The sequence below is a fragment of the Dunckerocampus dactyliophorus genome, chromosome 9 (assembly GCF_027744805.1).
Source record: "Dunckerocampus dactyliophorus isolate RoL2022-P2 chromosome 9, RoL_Ddac_1.1, whole genome shotgun sequence".
Classification (NCBI taxonomy): Eukaryota; Metazoa; Chordata; class Actinopteri; order Syngnathiformes; family Syngnathidae; genus Dunckerocampus; species Dunckerocampus dactyliophorus.
Window position 1 is genome coordinate 427207 of NC_072827.1, and position 18723 is coordinate 445929.

Here is an 18723-nt window from a genome sequence, read left to right on the forward strand (position 1 = left end):
TGTTCGTCTAATTTTTTATATTAATTGCTTTTTATGTATAAAGTGTTTGGCCCTGTCCTTGTAACCCAGGTTAACTGGATGCTCAAAAGTAAAAGCCTGTTAATAAAAACAGCAATAAATACTTTGTATAAAGAAACAATATGAGACAATATGGTTATATAATCTGTAAATATGTGTAATAATCTATGTTGTTTAAAACCTGTTAAAATATGAAAATAATGTAAATTCATTGGTTATTGTAATTTACGTTTGAATTACGGAAATGTGACTTTTATTTTGAAAGGGTACGTTGCTACGTAACCCATGTGACTAGCTCCATTTCCTGTGCAGAGGAGGGAGAACATTACGCAGTCAGCATATAGTGGGCAGCAGAAGGAGAAGAGCAGGAAGCTTTCCAGAAAAATATGAAAACGTGTCTAAATACTATTTTTGTTGTCTGAAGAAAGTGCAAAGAAGGTATTTTTGATTTTCCACCGTGTTCCTGTTTTGGAGATGTTTTATTTTCTCGAACGGGACTTGGTAAGTGAAAGAAATGTATTTTATTTCGTTTGAAAGTGATGTGAGATAATATAGTGGTTATGTTTTGTGGTGAAGTTATGGTGTATTTTCAATAGTTAACATACTATACTGTTGCAAGTGTATTGTTCCTTCCCTCATTTCGGCGACGGCACTTGTTAATGAGCACTAATTAAGAGACGAAAGTGACGTGTTCTTTATTGTAACACTACCCACTGGTTTATTTGATGTATTTATGCATATTTCATGTTGTTTATGATAGGCCAATTAGATTGGGTTGAAGAACTATCGCGATAGATCGACATTATGGAGGATTAAAAGTGCCAAAATTAAATAAATACATCATTAGATAATTAATTAAATCTGTCAATCAATTAAAATGTATTTAATTCCAATTTTAATTAATTAATGACATATTTAATTATCTAATGATGTATTTATTTATTTAATTTTGGCACTTTTAGTCCGGTACAGTGGCTCATGAATTTATTTTATCTGTCAACCTCGCCCATCAAAGTTGGTGGGCAGATCCTGACACCTGATTGGTTACCCTGCACATCAAGTCAAGGCAAATCGATTCCAGATAATGGATTGATGCCGAACTTGTGAACACATTCTGATACACTGGGTGGCGCTATTCACCTCTACGTTGGTTTGGATACTCTATCAAACAAAACTTTATTGACAACTCGGTCCTCTAGCCCCAATGATGATACATCGCGTGAGGCGCAGGACAAAATGTCAAAAACCTGCCCAGAGCTGCTGAGAGAAGCAGCGAATTTGATTGAAGAAGCTCTGAGCAGAACTCCTTCGGCTCCGGCGGCTCAGTCACAGCAAATACCTGCTGCTCCATCACGTCACGTTACACCTGTCCAAGGTAAGCTAAATAATTTAATGTTAGCCAGGTGTGCTACTAATCAATGACTCAGGACACAGGTGGAGGTTAATTTAGAACAATTTGGAGTTGGATCGAAAGTGTATTTGCGGTAGGCTCATTACTGTGTACATGTTCAATGTAGCTAAATGGTGGGAGCATAAAACTAGTTCGCTAATCGGTAAATAGTGTTAGCTGGCAGTAACATGCCAAGATAGAAGTTGAGGCTGTTTGAGCTGATTGGTGACCATTGATGCCGCATCACTGGCTTCCTAAGGATGTTCATTGAAACGGGTATTAACACTTTATTTGAAAAATGTATTGCTCTCTTTACAAATACTTCCATGTCTCATGGATAGATATGATCAATTAAAGTTTAACTAAATGTTGTCTTGAATCCATTTTATGACTTTTAGCTTCATCAGGTACACTGGCCCAGCTGCTGACATTCTGGGTTGGCTGGGAGAAGCTTCCTCCTGAACTGAAAGTGGAGACCTCTGGGGGAACCCTTCCTACGTCCGCCACATGCTTTGAAACACTAAAGCTGCCAGCTCATTTCAAAGCCTACATGGACTTCAATGAAGCACTTTTCTCTGCCATAAGTAGTGCACAGACTGGATTTGGACTTGTTGAAGTTTTCAGACAGATGTCATTGAATGCACTGTTCAGTAGGTCAGGTCAATTGACACAAGTTCAGTGTCTTTGAAAACATGAAACATACTGTGCAGTAGTTGATAAAATTCATAATATTTTTTCCACTTACTGAAACCAAACAGTTCTGCATGTTCAGCTTTCAGTGTTAACAGAACAGCATTCATGTTATTCATTCTGTGGCCAATAATGAGACAGGAAGAAAAGGAGTGGAGCTATGCATAAAGTGCATTTACAAGATCTTAACAATGATTATGGTAGAGCTTCAAAGTAAAACAGCTTTTTATACCCCTTTTTTTTAAGGAAAGCAAACTTTTTCAGTTTATGCTTGCTTGTTGTAAGATGCTAAATAAAAGCATAGGTTGGACATCAGTCTGCTATGATTCTTGATAAAACTTGCACAGTCTCTACATATGATCTAAGTGCATCAGTTACAGAAGCTCCTGGAGCTGGCAAAATGGCAACCTCTTCCAGCGAGAGCTCACGGGCCAGCTGAACCTCTGGGACTGACACAGTGCCTCCATGAAGACTGTGAGGTCCGTTCCAGTCGATCCCATAGTCTTCATAAACCTGAATGGAGGACAAGCATGATCAATCTTGTACTTGAAACTAGTCTTACACATCATTACACAATTTTTTTTATAAAACTGAATAGGCAACATTTAATTTCTCATCAACTTGGTGACCAAAAATAACAGTCTTAAATTAGTAGTTATGCAGAGTATACACAATAGAAACTACAGCTCAGAGGTTGATCTTTGAAAGCTTTAACCTCTGAAGTAAAATATTTTCTCCAATAATTCCTTTGGAGGAACAGACATTTAAAAAGTGTTAAAAGCTGATCTTTCTTTAACCTCAGTAGGATCCTCCATAGGGCCTTGCTCTCTGTATCTTCTCCAGAGTTGCTGTGGTGACTGATTCCTTTCAGTTCTAAGACCAGGAAAGTTCCAAGCATCCCTGAAAGAGTCAAGGCTTTGCTGCATTAGTGGAAGGAAGCTCTGGTGCAGTGCAAAAAGATGGACTTCATTGTCTGGATTCAGTGTTCCCTGATCTTCCAATGAAGTGAAGATCTGATAGAAGAGGTCCAGGGCATGTTCATACACATCTCTCCACATCCTTTCTATTCTGTGTTTAGGAAAAAAAATGACAAGGTGATCATTTGTGTGACATATGCGAAAGAAGTACATTCAACTGGTATGCCGCTTGTGTGAGCCTAGTTGCCAAACATATTTATTTACCGTTGATTGTGGACACTTCTGCCTGTGATGTGCCAATTCCTGTCGGTACCTCTGCTCCCGATCATGAATTCTGCTACATCTGCATTCTCGCCCCCTTTATCAGACCGTACCCTTGATGGCAGCCCGTACTGCTCAACAGCAGCGATAAAGCTCTGTAAGACCGTACTAGCTCTGTTATTGCCAGCCACAGTCAGGTAGACGACTAAACGACTGAATCCATCCACCCAACCATGGACAACAAATCTCCACCTGTCAGGCAATTGTGAACACAAAAAGGTACAACTTTATTGTAAAACAATTCTAATGACATCTATAGAAAGAGGAATTATTTATCTGCTAGTATCACTGACCTGATGAGCTTATGATTGCCATCTATATGCCATAAAGAGTTTGGGCCAGGAACAGAATACTGCCGTCGTCTTAATACACGCAGTCTTAGACGCCTCATGTAGACTCCCTCTGCATCAACTCTGCGTAAAGACTCTTGCAGTCTTGAGACTGAGGGGAGGAAAATAAAATAAATAACCATAAACTCAATGCCAACTTCATTAGAAACACCTGTTCAATATACTTGACCAGTACTGGAACAACAAAGTACCACTGTGATTGCCAAGTGTGTGTGCTGCGTTGCCTGGCAACAGACTAAGGGAACCCTTTTTTTTCCGTGGAGCTATATAGCTTAACATAATTTATTTCATCACCCTCTATTAACATTTCCTTACTCAGCACTGCTAAAAGCTGTGGTTGAACTTTAGTATAAAAGCAATATCACACGAGATGTAGTGATGTTGTACTGTATATCGTTAAATATTGCCCATATTATACTCACTTGGAACACGCACACCTCTTGCATTCAGATGACCACGCATTAGCTTGTAGCCGGTGTTTGGATGTCTTCTGTGGACTTCACTCACAATACGGTCCAACTCCTCATCATTCACAGCTGAATACAGGTCTGTCTTTCTGTACAAACAAAAAACATTAACATCGAGTGATTCACTAAATGTAATATCCTTTCGGAGTGGATGAGACTGGCAATTCATAAACTGAAAACTCATGAATTTAATGTAAATACCTTAAACCGTATTGTTGCATGCGCCTCCTGATGGTCCTCTGACACTCCGAGCATCGCTGCAATTTGACAGGCTGGTAATCCACAATGAACGTGATGTTCCAGAGCAGCCCTCGGTATGTCAAATGCCAAACGCCCTGGTCCCTGTGTGTGCTCCTGTTGCACCCTGGTACCAGAAAAGCGGCGAAGTACTTCTTCTAAATGTGCAGTCACTCTACGGTCAACATCTTTGTCAGAAAGTGCGGAAATAACTCCAACAACTTCAATAAGTTCCTCTGCTTTACACGCTCGGGGTCAGCAGGTCCTGCTTCCACGTACTCTGTAAGGTCTAAGACATCTCTCACCAACTCTGTAGAAAGTTCACGGAGATCCTCCATCAACACAGCCGCCATGTTTCTACTTTCAGTTTCACGGCAGACCAAAGCAGTGGATAAGACAAGATTTGCGTTAGCCCCGCCCACCGACTTTGATGGGCGAGGTTGACAGATAAAATAAATTCATGAGCCACTACACCGGATTAAAAGTGCCAAAATTAAATAAATAAATACATCATTAGATAATTAAATAAATATGTCATTAATTAATTAAAATTTATTTAATTCCAATTTTAATTAATTAATGACATATTTAATTAATTAATGACATATTTAATTAATTATCTAATGATGTATTTATTTATTTAATTTTGGCACTTTCAATCCTCCACACAACATAAGAGAACATGTGCTGGAGCACACGTGCTTGAGATAAAGAAGGCGAGCCACCCAGGGAACCTGTGAACTGCGCATGCGCCAGGACCAGTTCAGGAGCAACAAGCCCTCTGCTGACCGGTGCGTGGTACTACAACTGGTAGGATTATCTATTCTTTCTGCAAAACTGCAGTGGACCAAGGATAACCGTTGGATTGTTCAAGACAATCAAAGGACGAACAAATAGAAAAGAAAGAAAAAGACTTATTCTGGTTATTCAGTCTTATGCTGAATCACTGAGTTTTGTATATTTTGGTATTTTCCTCAATGTTTGTAAAAAGGTTATTTTTGCAATAAGTGATTTGTATGTTTGTAAACAAACTAACAAATGTAAAATTCCAAAAACTAACTTGAAGGGAACCAGAATAGAACTAAACTTGGGTTACTTTCAACCAAGTAGTTGATTAGAATTTGATCAAGAACTAACACGAACTAAACAAAAGGTTGCAACCGAGTACTAAACCAACAACGGAACTAAACATTAGCCATAATACCAAATCTAGTGGTAATATGGTGCTAAACTTAATTCTTTAAACTAAAATAAGGTTTAAACAGAAAAGAGGTAGAAAGGTTTAACTCAAATGGAAGTGTGTGTAATATGTTTGTATGTGTAAATGTTATGTCCATATTTGTACTTTTTCAATAATAAGCCGGCAGTTCAACTTATTCTTGGTCTGTGGTTTTTTATGTCTGCTAAGCCAAAAAAATTACTCCAGCAGCCGAACCTGTACTGGTCAATCATATCGCCTTGTCCCCTTATCCCTTACCCTGTAAACACCCCACGGGAGTGTTACATCCTGATTTCTTTTTTTTTTGCATGTCTGTCACACTTAAATGTTTAAAATCATCAAACAAATAAAAAAATGAGTCAATGACAACACAACTGAACACAAAATGCAGTTTTTAAATTAAATGTCACATGGGCAAGTCTATTCTCATTATGGGCAGTGGTTACAGTGAAATGTATTTTTTTTTATCTTAAAGGCCAAATTGTTGATGCGTATATAGTTGATATAGTTTGTATAGTTATGTAGCTTGAAAGATGCACATTCCACGTCCATGTTAATATTGTTAGATTATTGACATTGAGATGTCCAGTTAAAGAGATTGTTAAAATGGTTTTGTTGGCATTTTGTAAAATTAACTTTGCACAATGTACATGTCAAAAGTGTGACTTTATTGTTTTGTTTGATGTGTTTATTTTATTCACATGTAAGTGATAAACAGGGATTTAGTCAGATATTGCACTTTGTTGAAATAGTAACTTTATTACTCTCAAGTTACCAATAAATTGCTGTTGTTTTTATTTCACAGTGCATTTTATTAAGTTCATGAAAAAACTGAATTACGTGTAGCGGAATACTTAAAATTATTCATATAACATGTAGCTAATTTAAAAGCAGAAGGTCTTTGCTGCCTACAAGCATACATTTTCAATCAATGTATGCTGCGTACAGTAATACATAATAAAAAATATATATACAATAAAGTTAACATGATGATTAAAAACAACCAAAACTTTGATAAATGACTGAGAAATCAATGAGGGCTTATGGAAAGCTCTTCATTTGTTCTGTCTGAGCTTAGTATGAGATGCATGAACTGAAGCTGGGATGAAAACAGATTTAGTTCAGAGACGGCTCTCTGATTTCTCTGCCTGAAATCACAAAGAGACACAAAAGTTGAGAAACTTTGAGAATTATGTCACATCTTGCTGGAACCTCTTTCGAAACTTTAAGGGAGACTAAATTGAGATTTAGCCCATCTTATTGCTCTAGAGAAAAAAATGAGACAGGAGAAATAAACCTTGGTCTCAGTTGTATAGGAGAAGTAAATTAAACATTTGCACGATCTCTTTTTGAATTTTCTTTTCTCTGAGGTACTCCAATGCGCCTCTGAAATGTTGGTCTGAACTTGAACTGAACTTGAACTCATCCCCGACCCGGTGATGGCACTCCATCCTTTTCCAGGTGAGAACCATGGACTTGGAGGTGCTAGGACAGGCAGTGAAAACAGGATGAGTTCTGGAAGAAAAGAACGTTTGGTCACCCAGCTAATATTGCATGTCTGTTTACATGGCATCAGTGTAGAAATATACCAAATGAATGAATAAATTACCCTGAACTCAATTGGTAAGTGAAAGCACCACATCAGTTGATGTTGAGGTTTTCTGCAGTGATTTCTTATTTGTCCAATTAAGTTTGCTTAAGTTTGCCACCTTCTGGAAAAATCCTTAAACACAATTTGTAACCAAGGTTGACTCTTTTGGAAAAGAAAAAAACAAAAACAGACTTATCTGCTTACTATGAGCAGTACAGTACTGACCCAAAATCATAGCCCTTTTTGTAAAATCCACTTATTACTGATTCGGAATGTATTCTGAACGTAATCTACTTTTGTAGTTTATTCAACAGCAATGAGATTGTAACTGTTAGGGACAGTATGATACAAAGTGCTCTTACCCCAAACAGGTAAATATATTTTTGATTTAAAGAATGTCTCATTTGTTTTCACCATTACGTAATACAACAGCATCACATCAGAGAACCTGATCTTTTCCACATGTACAAAACACTGTTTCCGTTGTGTTCATCAAACTGATACACCATTGTAAATAAATGACAGTGATGTTGATGAACTCACTTTTATTTGCCCATTGTTAGTCACCCCTTTCCAATTTGGGGTAAAGTTTCATGGTTTCTGTAGATTTGGATATGCAGCATTAAAACACAGTCAACTACATTGTTAGAAATTTTGGGTTTATTTACAGATGACAAGTGTACACTGATCATTCAGTTACAATACTCAATTTTCAGGGAATAAATAACGTGTTGACCGCATTATGGGACGACCTCTCTTTTTCAAGTCATGTTTTTGGGAAAACATTTTTGAAGACAAAATTAATCCTTTTATAAATCAAACCGAACTAACTTAATTTCAGTAAGTAACAATTAAGCAAATAACAGTCAAGTACTATCAGCATTAATACTCAGATGACAAGTATAACAAGCAGATGAATTAAATGTATTACTTACAGGAAGCGAGCACAAGTTTTCTTCACAGTATGTTGTCCCCGTAGGAGCCAGGCTGCAGAATGTGCAGAGTGGCAACTCGTCGAACAGCTCTTCTAAACCAGGGATAAAACAAGGCATAGATCAACGGGTTTAAACAGGAGTTTAAATAAAACAGATAAATAGCATACTTTGCAAATGAATATATTATTTTGTTGTCACCTGCGAGAGAAACACTGTAATATGGACAGAGACACATGAGAAAGACAAGGACAAAGACACCAAGAGTCCTGGCTGCTTTCAACTCTGATGTTTTTGCTCCGACAGAGACTGAATGTTGTAGCATGATTGATGTAATGTGAGAGCGCATGGCTCGGACCTGAGACACAGCAACCACAAACACTCATGTACAGAGTGATGATGGTGCTGAAAGGAAGAATGAAAACCATTACAAGGTCAAGAATCCCTCCTTCAAAGTCAATGCAAATAACACACTCTCCATAGCAGGAATTAGACTTGCCAGGATGAGTCAGACCATCTTTCAAAATGATGCTACACAGGAGCAGAGCAAAGAACCAACAGAGACAAACACAAAGTTGAACTCTTTTGTGACTTTGGTGTTATAATGCAGAGGATCAGAAATAGCCACATAACGATCAACTGATATCAGCACCATGTTTCCTACTGAAGCAGATGTCAGTGTGACGGCCATGTAGAACCAGAGACAACAAAGAACATCACCAAGAGTCCAGCACGATGTTCTCATATAGATCTCACCAGGCCATACCAGTAGGCCCACCAGAAAGCCAGAGACAGCGAGAGAGAGGAGGAGGAGGTTGGTGGGAGTGTGGACCTGCCTGGAGACAAAGAAGAAATAAAGAAGACAACATATGTTCTTAGTGGACGAAAGAGACCGAACAAAAAAGTCAGATGAAGATATTAACAACAACACTGACATTTCATTGATAAAAATGTTACATCATATAAATGTGTGCCTGAAGTGGGAGATTGAAATGATGAACAGCAAGTTGAGAACCACAGTGAAGATGCAGATGATGGACAACAAAATATTTAAAAAAAACACCATCAGACCAAAGAGACGTGGGCTTCCTGCAAGAGATGTTGAAAGCAGAGTTGTGGAAAGCAGAACTCTAATTGGTCCTCCTTCTCCATCATCAAGAAGAAGAAGAGACAAACATTCTCTGTTATACATCTGATTTATGTGTTCAGGTGTCTTTGTCCAACACATTGTACCTCCCCCAAGCAAAACTTAGTGGGTCAAACTTTCAGCCTCAGACAGTGTCATCATTAAAAAATATACATGTTTACAATATATGTTGACAACAATACATCTTATAATCATGCACGTTTATAAAAAATAAACATAAAAATCAGTTCTTTGGCATGGAGCTACACGGTCGTCAAACATCTTTATCTTCATGACTTATGCTCAATGTCTTGACATACACCATGAATGGTGTCCATATTCCCTCAAAAACATCCATCCATCCATCCATTTTCTATACCGCTTCATCCTCATTAGGGTCGCGGGGGCATGCTGGAGCCTATCCCAGCTGACTTCGGGCGACAGGCGGGGTACACCCTGGACTGGTCGCCAGCCAATCGCAGGGCACCAGCATCAAATAGACAAACAACCATTCACACTCACATTCATACCTATGGGCAATTTAGAGTCGCCAATTAACCTAACATGCATGTTTTTGGGAATGTGGGAGGAAAACCCACGCGCACACGGGGAGAACATGCAAATTCCACACAGAAATGCCCAAGGGAGAATCGAACCCAGGTCTTCCCGATCTCCAGGCTGTTCCTGTATTGGTCAACGTGCTAACCACTAGACCACCGTGCGGCCACCCTCAAAAACATGTTTTTTTTAAATTTATACGTTATCCTTTTAAACGGAAGGCTTACTAACATCTGTGTTAACCAATGTGCTTTATGAGGTCTTTTTCCACCAGAGTGCAATACATTTTTTTGGCAGAAAGCGACCTGAGGTCTGCCGCACACTGCCCAAGTGATTAGCATGTTGGCCACACAGTCAGCAGATCTTCAAGATCTGGGTTTGAAACTCGGTTAGGCATCTTGTGTGGAGTTTTCATGTTCTCCACATGTGTGAGTTTTCTCCGGGTACTCCGGTTCCCTTCCCTGTTGTCCATAAACATGCACGTTAGGTTAATTGGCCGCTCTAAATTGTCCATAGGTATGAGTTTGAGTGTGCATGGTTGTTTGTCTATATGTGCCTTGCGATTTATTGGCGACCAGTCCAGGGTGTACCCCGCCTCTTGCCCAAAGTCAGCTGGGATAGGCTTCAGCATACCCTCGCAACCCTATTGAGTATTAAGCAACATAGAAAATGAATAAATGAATGAAGCTGAGGTCTATAAATGTTCTTTCCCCTTTAGAGAACTTATATTTTTCTGGGCCCCACATACATAGCAGGAACAGTACAGGGTTCACTGTAAAGGGTTATAAAATAATCTTCTCAACAGAGAGCCCAATCTTCTTTGAAAATATTTGTATTTTCCTGAGTTGCCATAAGCAATGAAATGGAGATCCATTTTTTTCCTGCATTCTGTGCATATGTCTGGTGTGTTTTTGTGATATCTGTTAAGTTCAACCGGTGTCACATACATACGCATTAACCATTTGCAGTTTATCAATTGAAGTCTTACATTGGAGTTCAAGACATCCTGTGTTTTTTATTTAGCATTTTTTTGAGAAAGTGAAGAAAATGTTATGGTTTTCATTGTTTTACATTGGTCCATTAAATTGTGCACATTTAGGGCACTCTGTTGCATGTGATGTAATCCCTGAGAGCCAGCTGGATTTGCTAATATAGCTATTATTATTATTTCATATTTTATAGCTATTTATTTGTCATTAAGAAGGGGTGGTACGATACACCCAGCTCAAGAGACGAGACAATACACAATGTTGGGTTCACAAGAACGAGACACTATCTTAACATAGTTTTTAAGAAAACTACAATAACAAAATATAAGACTGGACAAACAGACTTTATTTAATTGAGTCTCAAAACAATGCAAGTGTATTTTTAAATGTTTATAACATAGCACAGGTGAATGTAGGAAAGTAAACAGACCGATAAATTGAGAGCTTTGCCGTTCGGCTCAGCTCTGTCCTCACCACAACGGACTGGTGCAGGGTCCGCATCACTGCTGATGCTGCACAAATCTGCCTGTCAATCTCCCATTCCTACCTTCCCTCACTCGTGAACAAGACCCCAAGGTACTTGAACTCCTCCACTTGGGGCAGGATCTCATCCCCGACAGGGGCATGGCACTCCACCCTTTTCCAGGCGAGAACCATGGACTCGGACTTGAAGGTGCTGATTCTCATCCCAGCCGCTTCATACTCGGCTGCGAACCGATCCAGTGAGAGCTACAGATAATGGCCCAATGAAGCCAGCAGGACCACATAATCTGCAAAAAGCAGAGACACAATCCTGCAGCCACCAAATCGGATACCCTCAACGCTGTTAAAACCCTTGTTACCAGGTGGTGTAAGACCCTTACCCCTTCGTGTGTTGAGCAGGCGCACCTACCTCTCTGACTTCTCCACTCAAAGGGTTAAAGCCTCCTGTGTTAAAAAGAAAACTTCTAAGTCAGGTTGAAGGAAACTCACCCAGGTTTTCACAGCTCGTGTAGAGGCAGCCCCGCTACATCCAGACCAGGTACAATAGAGTAACCATATTTATATTGCACCCAATATTGGACCCTCCACTTCATAGCTTTATAGTTTTCCTCCGTATTGGTTTATTGCATTGGTATAGACCTGGGAAATTTTACCAATCTGTTAGTGATCAGAAGGACCTGTTTGTAAAGTTCAAATAATAATCGGAACAACCTCAAAGGAATTATCTCAAGCAGAAAGCCTACTCTTATCACACAAGATGTAAAAACAACAGTTAAGGTGAATAAAAGAAATTTAATAGTCAAGTTGGCAAGGGCAAAGAGCAGTAAAAAGGCAAAAATCATACATTACTTTGTCTTAAAAATGTGGATGAGCTCCAGTTACATACATGAACAAAAGTTGTAAAAATGTCCCAAACCGGAAATGTCCAAGGTGGTTTAAAATGAGGAGTGGGTCGCTACCACCTTCTCAGGTTCATCCCAAAATGAACAATAATCATGCCGCAACAGCATCCAGATAAAAAAGCAAAAGACCAAAGTAATCCTTTCTGAAATCCACTGCTGGGAGGAAAATCTTTATCCCAAAGGTGAGACTCGTCGATATACGGTCGTTTAATCTTCTTTGGTCTCCTGCAAGGCTCTAAGTCGCACATGAAGGAAGAAGAGAAGGAGAGCTGCATCTGTGTGTGGCTACCTCCGATGTCCCCGAACACTTCCTCTCTTCTCTAAACTGCGCCTTGCTGGTCTAACACCTAAGTTTTGTAAAGTCTTTGTTTCTCCTGACGAGAGAGCAGATTGCTCTTTTCGCTTTCAGAACAAAGTCACAGATTTGGTCAATTTGGTAGATGCAGCTACACGAAGCCACAAGGAGAAGAAACCCCGATAGTTCTTGGGTGCGGTTTTTATACCTCTTCACCCTTGGTGGACCTTAAGCAATATTCCTGTAAGTTAGGTACTTCACAGAGCTTACTCAACCCTTCTCGGAACATTGGGAAATATTCCCGTAAGTCATGCCTCAACCCCTTCCCAACAGTGGAGTCACATGTCATCATCATATATTTCCCAAGCAGGCCACAAACGGTTCAAATCAACACTTCCCTTTTATGGGTGACTTGTCTGTATGTGTGTGTGTGTGTGTGTGTGTGTGTGTGTGTGTCACAGTGTCCCTAACAATGCATCCACTCACTTGTGTTAAAAATGTGGTTACTTTATTTAAGTAAATGTAATATTAGCTGTTAATGATAGTTAGCCAAACTAGCAAGCTTAAAAAGCTCAAACTGTATCCCTTCTGTGAGCATAACCATCTTTCCATAACCATTGCTTATACTGTACATACAGCTGTATATGTACTACATACATATCTTCCTTTTACAAGGCGAGGTCGACCTAATAATACTTAATTGCATAGCCATAAGCACAATCGTATTATAGAGTGTGCCTCCTTTTTGCCATGCATGCATGCATGCAACGTCTGCCCATATTGACCATACATGTCTTTTATATTTATTATCGACGATGGTATTTATGGCGTCATAATTTTTGTCTTTGGTTGTAGATAGTATTCTGTAATATTACAATTATCTATCCATACAGAGGAGGCATAGTTTACATGTATTGAAATGATATAAGAGTGACCATATTTTGATTACTTAAAACCAGGACACTTGGCCCGGCAATGAGATACTGAAATTATACTCTAAGTTTACTTAAAGATGTGCTAATTACATACTTAAAGGTGTCATTTCAGTCCATTTAAAGTATGCCTCCCGTGTATAGACAGAATGAATGAATAAATTACCCTGAACTTTGTATTGTTGTGGAAACGCAAACCACACAGGGCCACAAGAACATTTTAGTTTCAGGAACTAAAAATATCATCTCTTATTATGAAAATACATTATTGTGAATGTGGCACTGGTCATTGCTTTAATGTGCCAGAACAGCTTCAAATGTAGAAAGAAAGAACAAATTAAGTGCTTTCATGTGATCTCATTCTATCAGTCTGTGACACAACACATTCATTACAGTATTTGTGCCATGGCTTGGTGATTGTTGAGTTTCCTCAGTCAGTTCAAGAATCATAAACCAGGCCAGTAAAATCACTCAAACAGCTCAGACTCCCCTCTGTGAATTGTATATAGGCGATCAGTGCTGAGAAAAGCCACTCTCGTCACTGAGGATGCCACACCCCCCCTGCACCACTCCCTCACTCTGCTGCCGTCAGGCAGACGATACAGAACCCCACTGGCCCGCAAAAACACCTACAAGAAATCCTTTATTCCAGTTGCAGTAACTACAGACCCTTTCCAAAAAATTAGAATGTCATGGAAAAGTTGTTTAATTTCCATAATTCTATTCAAAAAGTTAAACTTTCATAGATTATAGATTCAGGGCCCACAATTCAAACGATTTCAAGTGTTTATTTGTTTATTTTTACATAATTTGGGCTTCCAGCTCATAAAACGCACGAAAACAGGAATTCAAAAAATTAGAATACTGTGAAGAAATCACCATTTACTTCTCAGTTTTTGCAGGAAAAAAAAGAAAGAAATTAGGATCACATGAAATCAATCAAAATATGGTACTTTCAAAACGATATGTGTTTTGGTTGGGAATCCCTTTGCCTTAATCACTGCCTCGATGCCACGTGGCATTGAAGCAATCAGCCTGCGGCATTGCCTGGGAGTTATGGAAGCCCAGATTTCCTTGATGCTTGCTGTCAGCTCTTCTTTGTTGTTGGGTCTGGTGCCCCTCATTTTCCTCTTGAGAATACCCCATAGATTCTCAATGGGGTTTAGGTCCGGTGAGTTGGCTGGCCAGTCAAGCACTGTGACGGCATGGGCATCAAACCAGGTTTTGGTGCTTCTGGCGGTATGGGCAGGGTCAGGTCCTGCTGGAAGATGAAATCTGCATCTCCATACAGATCCTCAGCAGAAGGAATCATGAAGTCCTCTAAAACATTCTGGTAGACTGTTGCCGTGACCTTGGATTTAAGAAAGCAGAGTTGACCAACACCTGCACCGGACGATATTTCACACTGGACCTCAGGCAGCTTGGGTTCTGTTCCTCACCCGTCTTCCTCCAAACCCTTGGACCTTGATTCCCAAATGAAAGGCACACTTTACTTTCATCGGAAAAGAGGACCTTGGACCACTGGCACACAGTCCAGTCCTTCTTCTCCTTGGCCCAGTGGAGACGCTTCCTACGTTGGCTCAGGTTTAGAAGTGGCTTGACCGGAGGAACCCGACAGTTGTAGCCCATCTCCCGGATGCGTCTGAATGTGGTGGTTTTTGAAGCTGTGACTCCCGCCTCATTCCACTCTTTCTGGATCTCTGCCAGATTCTTGAATCTTCCCTGTTTGATAATCCGCTGAAGCCCACGGTCATCTCTTTTGCTGGTGCATCTTCTCCTGCCACATTTTGCCCTTCCTCTAGACTTTCCATGGATATGCTTGGACACAGCACTCTGTGAACAACCAGCCTCCTTAGCTATGAACTTTTGTGGCTTACCCATCCTATGGAGGGTATCAATGATGGTCTTCTGGCCAGTTGTCATGTCTGCAGTCTTCCCCATATTGAACCGAAATGAGACAATTGAACCAAACGGAAGCAATTTAATAACACCTGGGGAAGCCTGTGCAGGTGATTTGAGTTTAGTAGATGATTAGTGTGTGACACTCAGTTTAAAACATTCATTCCCTGCAAAATTTGGGCTGATTTCTTCACAGTATTCAAATTTTTTGAATTCCTGTTTTTGTGGCTTTAATGAGCTGGAAGCCCAAATTATGTAAAAATAAACAAATACTTGAAATCGTTTAAATTGTGGGCCCGGAATCTATAATCTATGAAAGTTTAACTTTTTGAATGGAATTATGGAAATTAAACAACTTTTCCATGACATTCTAATTTTTTGGAAAGGGTCTGTATGTTAAACAGCGCCCGGTAGCACTGTTATTCTTGTATTGTAGTATTTTTTTTGTTTGTGACTTATGTTTTTGTTGTGTGTTTTATATTGTACTTCATTGTGAGTGAATTTTTTGGAAGTGTTGGAAGACAAATTTCTGTTCTCTTGAACAGCCAATAAAGTTCTATTCTATTCTATTCTATTCTATTCTATTCTATTCTATTCTATTCTATTCTATTCATTGCTCAATTGATAAGTGAAAGCACCACATCAGTTGATGTTGAGGTTTTCTGCAGGGACCTCTTATGTGTCCAATTAAGTTTGCTTGACGTGATGCTGCCACCTTCTGGATCAATCCGTCAACACAATTTTTAACCGAGGTTTGAGTCTTTTGGAAAAAAAAACAGGCTGCTCTGCTTACTGCGAGCAGTACAGCAACCATATTGATGCAAAGTCAGCACTTTTTGTAAAATCCATTTTCTACTGATCCGGAATGTATTCTGAACGTAATCTACTTTTGTAGTTTATTCAACAGCAATGAGATTGTAACTGTTAGGGACAGTATGATACAAAGTGCTCTTAACCCAAACAGGTAAATATATTTTTTATTTCAAGAATGTCTCTTTTTTTTCACCATTACGTAATACAACAGCATCACATCAGGGAACCTGATCTTTTCCACATGCACAAAACACTGTTTCCATTGTCTTCATCAAACTGAAACACCATGATAAATGAATAGAAGTGATGCTGAATAACTCACTTTTATTTGCCCATTGTTAGTGATCCCCTTTGCAATTTGGGGTAAAGTTTTATGATGCATGTGGATTTGGATATGCAGCATTTGTCACCGGACGGGTTGATGTTGAGATTGAGCTTGACCTACAGTACACAAAGACAGGCAGTGGTGGAAATATAAGTCTCTAATTATGCAAACAAAAGGCGACAGAGGTGAAAAAGGCTCTGTGACAGGAAACACACTTGACGTCAAAGACAGTATAGAAAGAGTGGAAGTACAACTAAGTGACAGCACAGGCAGCTTCCTCCCAGCAGGTAGTGCAGTGCACCAAAATAAGAGCGCATGACAGGAAGTACTCACTCCTGTCCTGTGGAACATGACAGCATGAAAGCAAACACAACAACACAACATTGTTAGAAATTTTGGGTTTATTTACAGATGACAAGTGTACACTTACCAGTCAGTTACAATACTCAATTTTCAGGGACATCGTCAGAAATAAATACCATGTTGACCCGAATATGAGAGGACCTTTCTTTTTCAAGTCCTGTTTTTGGGAAAACATTTTTTAAGACAAAATAAATCCTTTCATAGGGCCGCACGGTAGCCTGGTGGTTAGCACGTTGGCCACACAGTCAGGAGATTGGGAAGATCAGAGTTCGAATCTGTGTTGGGCATCTCTGTGTGGAGTTTGCATGTTGTCCCCGTGCGTGTGTGGGTCTTCTCCGGGTACTCCGGTTTCAGGTTAATTGGTGATTCTAAATTGTCCATACTATGAATGTGAGTGTGAATGGTTGTTTGTCTATATGTGCCCTGCGACCAGTCCAGCGTGTACCCTGCCTCTGGATAACCCTGCGACACTAATTTGGATAAGCAGCATAGAAAATGGTTGGATGGGATCCTTTTATAAATCAAACCGAGCTAGATTACTTTCTACTATCAGCATAATTACTCAGTTGAATGATATAACAAGTAGATTAATTTACATTTTGTTTTGTATTATAAACAGGAATCAAGCACAAGTTTTCTTTACAGTATGTTGTCCCCGTAGGAGCCAGGCTGCAGAATGTGCAGAGTGACAACTCGTCGAACAGCTCTTCTAAACCAGGGATAAAACAAGGCATAGATCAACGGGTTTAAACAGGAGTTTAAATAAAACAGATAAATAGCATACTTTGCAAATGAAGATATTATTTTGTTGTCACCTGCGAGAGAAACACTGTAAATTGGACAGAGACACATGAGAAAGACAAGGACAAGGATACCAAGAGTCCTGGCTGCCTTCAACTCTGATGTTTTTACTCTGACAAAGACTGAATGTTGTAGTGTGACTGATGTAACATGAGAGCTCATGGCTCGGGCCTGAGACACAGCAACCACAAACACTCTCATGTACAGAGTGATGATGATGCTGAGAGGAAGGATGAAGACCATGACAAGGTCAATAATTCGTCCTTCAAAGCCAATGCCAATAACACACTCTCCATAGCAGGAATTAGACTTTCCGAGATGAGTCAGACCATCTTTCAAAATGATGCTACACAGGAGCAGAGCAAAGAACCAACAGAGACAAACACAAAGTTGAACTCTTCTCACAGTGACTTTGGTGTTATAATGCAGAGGATCACAAATAGCCACATAACGATCAGCTGATATCAGCACCATGTTTCCTACTGATGCAGATGTCAGTGTTACTGTCATGTAGAACCACAGAAAACTAAAAACATCACCAAGAGTCCAGCAGGATGTTCTCATATAGATCTCACCAGGCCACACCAGTAGGCCCACCAGAAAGTCAGAGACAGCGAGAGAAAGGAGGAGGAGGTTGGTGGGAGTGTGGACCTGCCTGGAGATGAAAAAGACAAAAAGAAGACAACATATGTCCTTCGTGGACGAAAGAGACTGAACAACAAAGTCAGATGAAGATATTGACAACTACAACACTGACATTTCATTGACACAAATATTACATAATATAAATGTGTGCCTGAAGTGGGAGATTGAAATGATGACCAGCAAGTTGAGAACCACAGTGAAGATGGAGATGATGCCTAGCAGAACACTTAAAAAAACACCATCAGACCAATGAGATGTGGGCTTCCTGCAGGAGATGTTGATGAGTTGTGGAAAGCAGAACTCTAATTGGTCCTCCTTCTCCATCATCAAGAAGAAGAAGAGACAAACATTCTTTATTATACATCTGATGTATGTGTACAGGTGTCTTTGTCCAACCCACTGTACCTCCCCCAAGCAAAACATAGTGGGCCAAAATTTCTGAGACTTCTGAGATTTCTGA

At 39.7% G+C, this 18723-nt stretch overlaps 2 protein-coding genes and 1 pseudogene across 4 annotated transcripts in view; 1 reads left to right on the plus strand and 2 right to left on the minus strand.

The window, feature by feature from the left end:
* Positions 1–340: 340 nt before the first annotated feature.
* The window catches only part of LOC129187941 (trace amine-associated receptor 13c-like), a 41021-nt gene continuing 22638 nt past the window's right edge, over positions 341–18723 (plus strand). The window contains exons 1-2 of one of the 3 annotated variants that reach the window (XR_008572492.1): positions 341–519; positions 1807–4801. Coding sequence is in view for 1 of the 3 variants with exons in the window: in XM_054787790.1 (XP_054643765.1) it covers positions 5138–5181 (44 nt within the window). In the remaining 2 variants the exon portion in view is untranslated. The other 2 variants (XR_008572491.1, XM_054787790.1) reach the window with 2 other exon arrangements.
* On the minus strand, positions 7046–9287 carry LOC129187940 (trace amine-associated receptor 13c-like; annotated as a pseudogene).
* LOC129187943 (trace amine-associated receptor 13c-like) lies at positions 17457–18590 on the minus strand. The gene is made up of 2 exons (XM_054787791.1): positions 18415–18590; positions 17457–18273 (listed from the first exon to the last, which is right to left on the minus strand). The coding sequence occupies exons 1-2, from the start codon at positions 18588–18590 to the stop codon at positions 17457–17459; spliced, it is 993 nt and encodes a 330-aa protein (XP_054643766.1).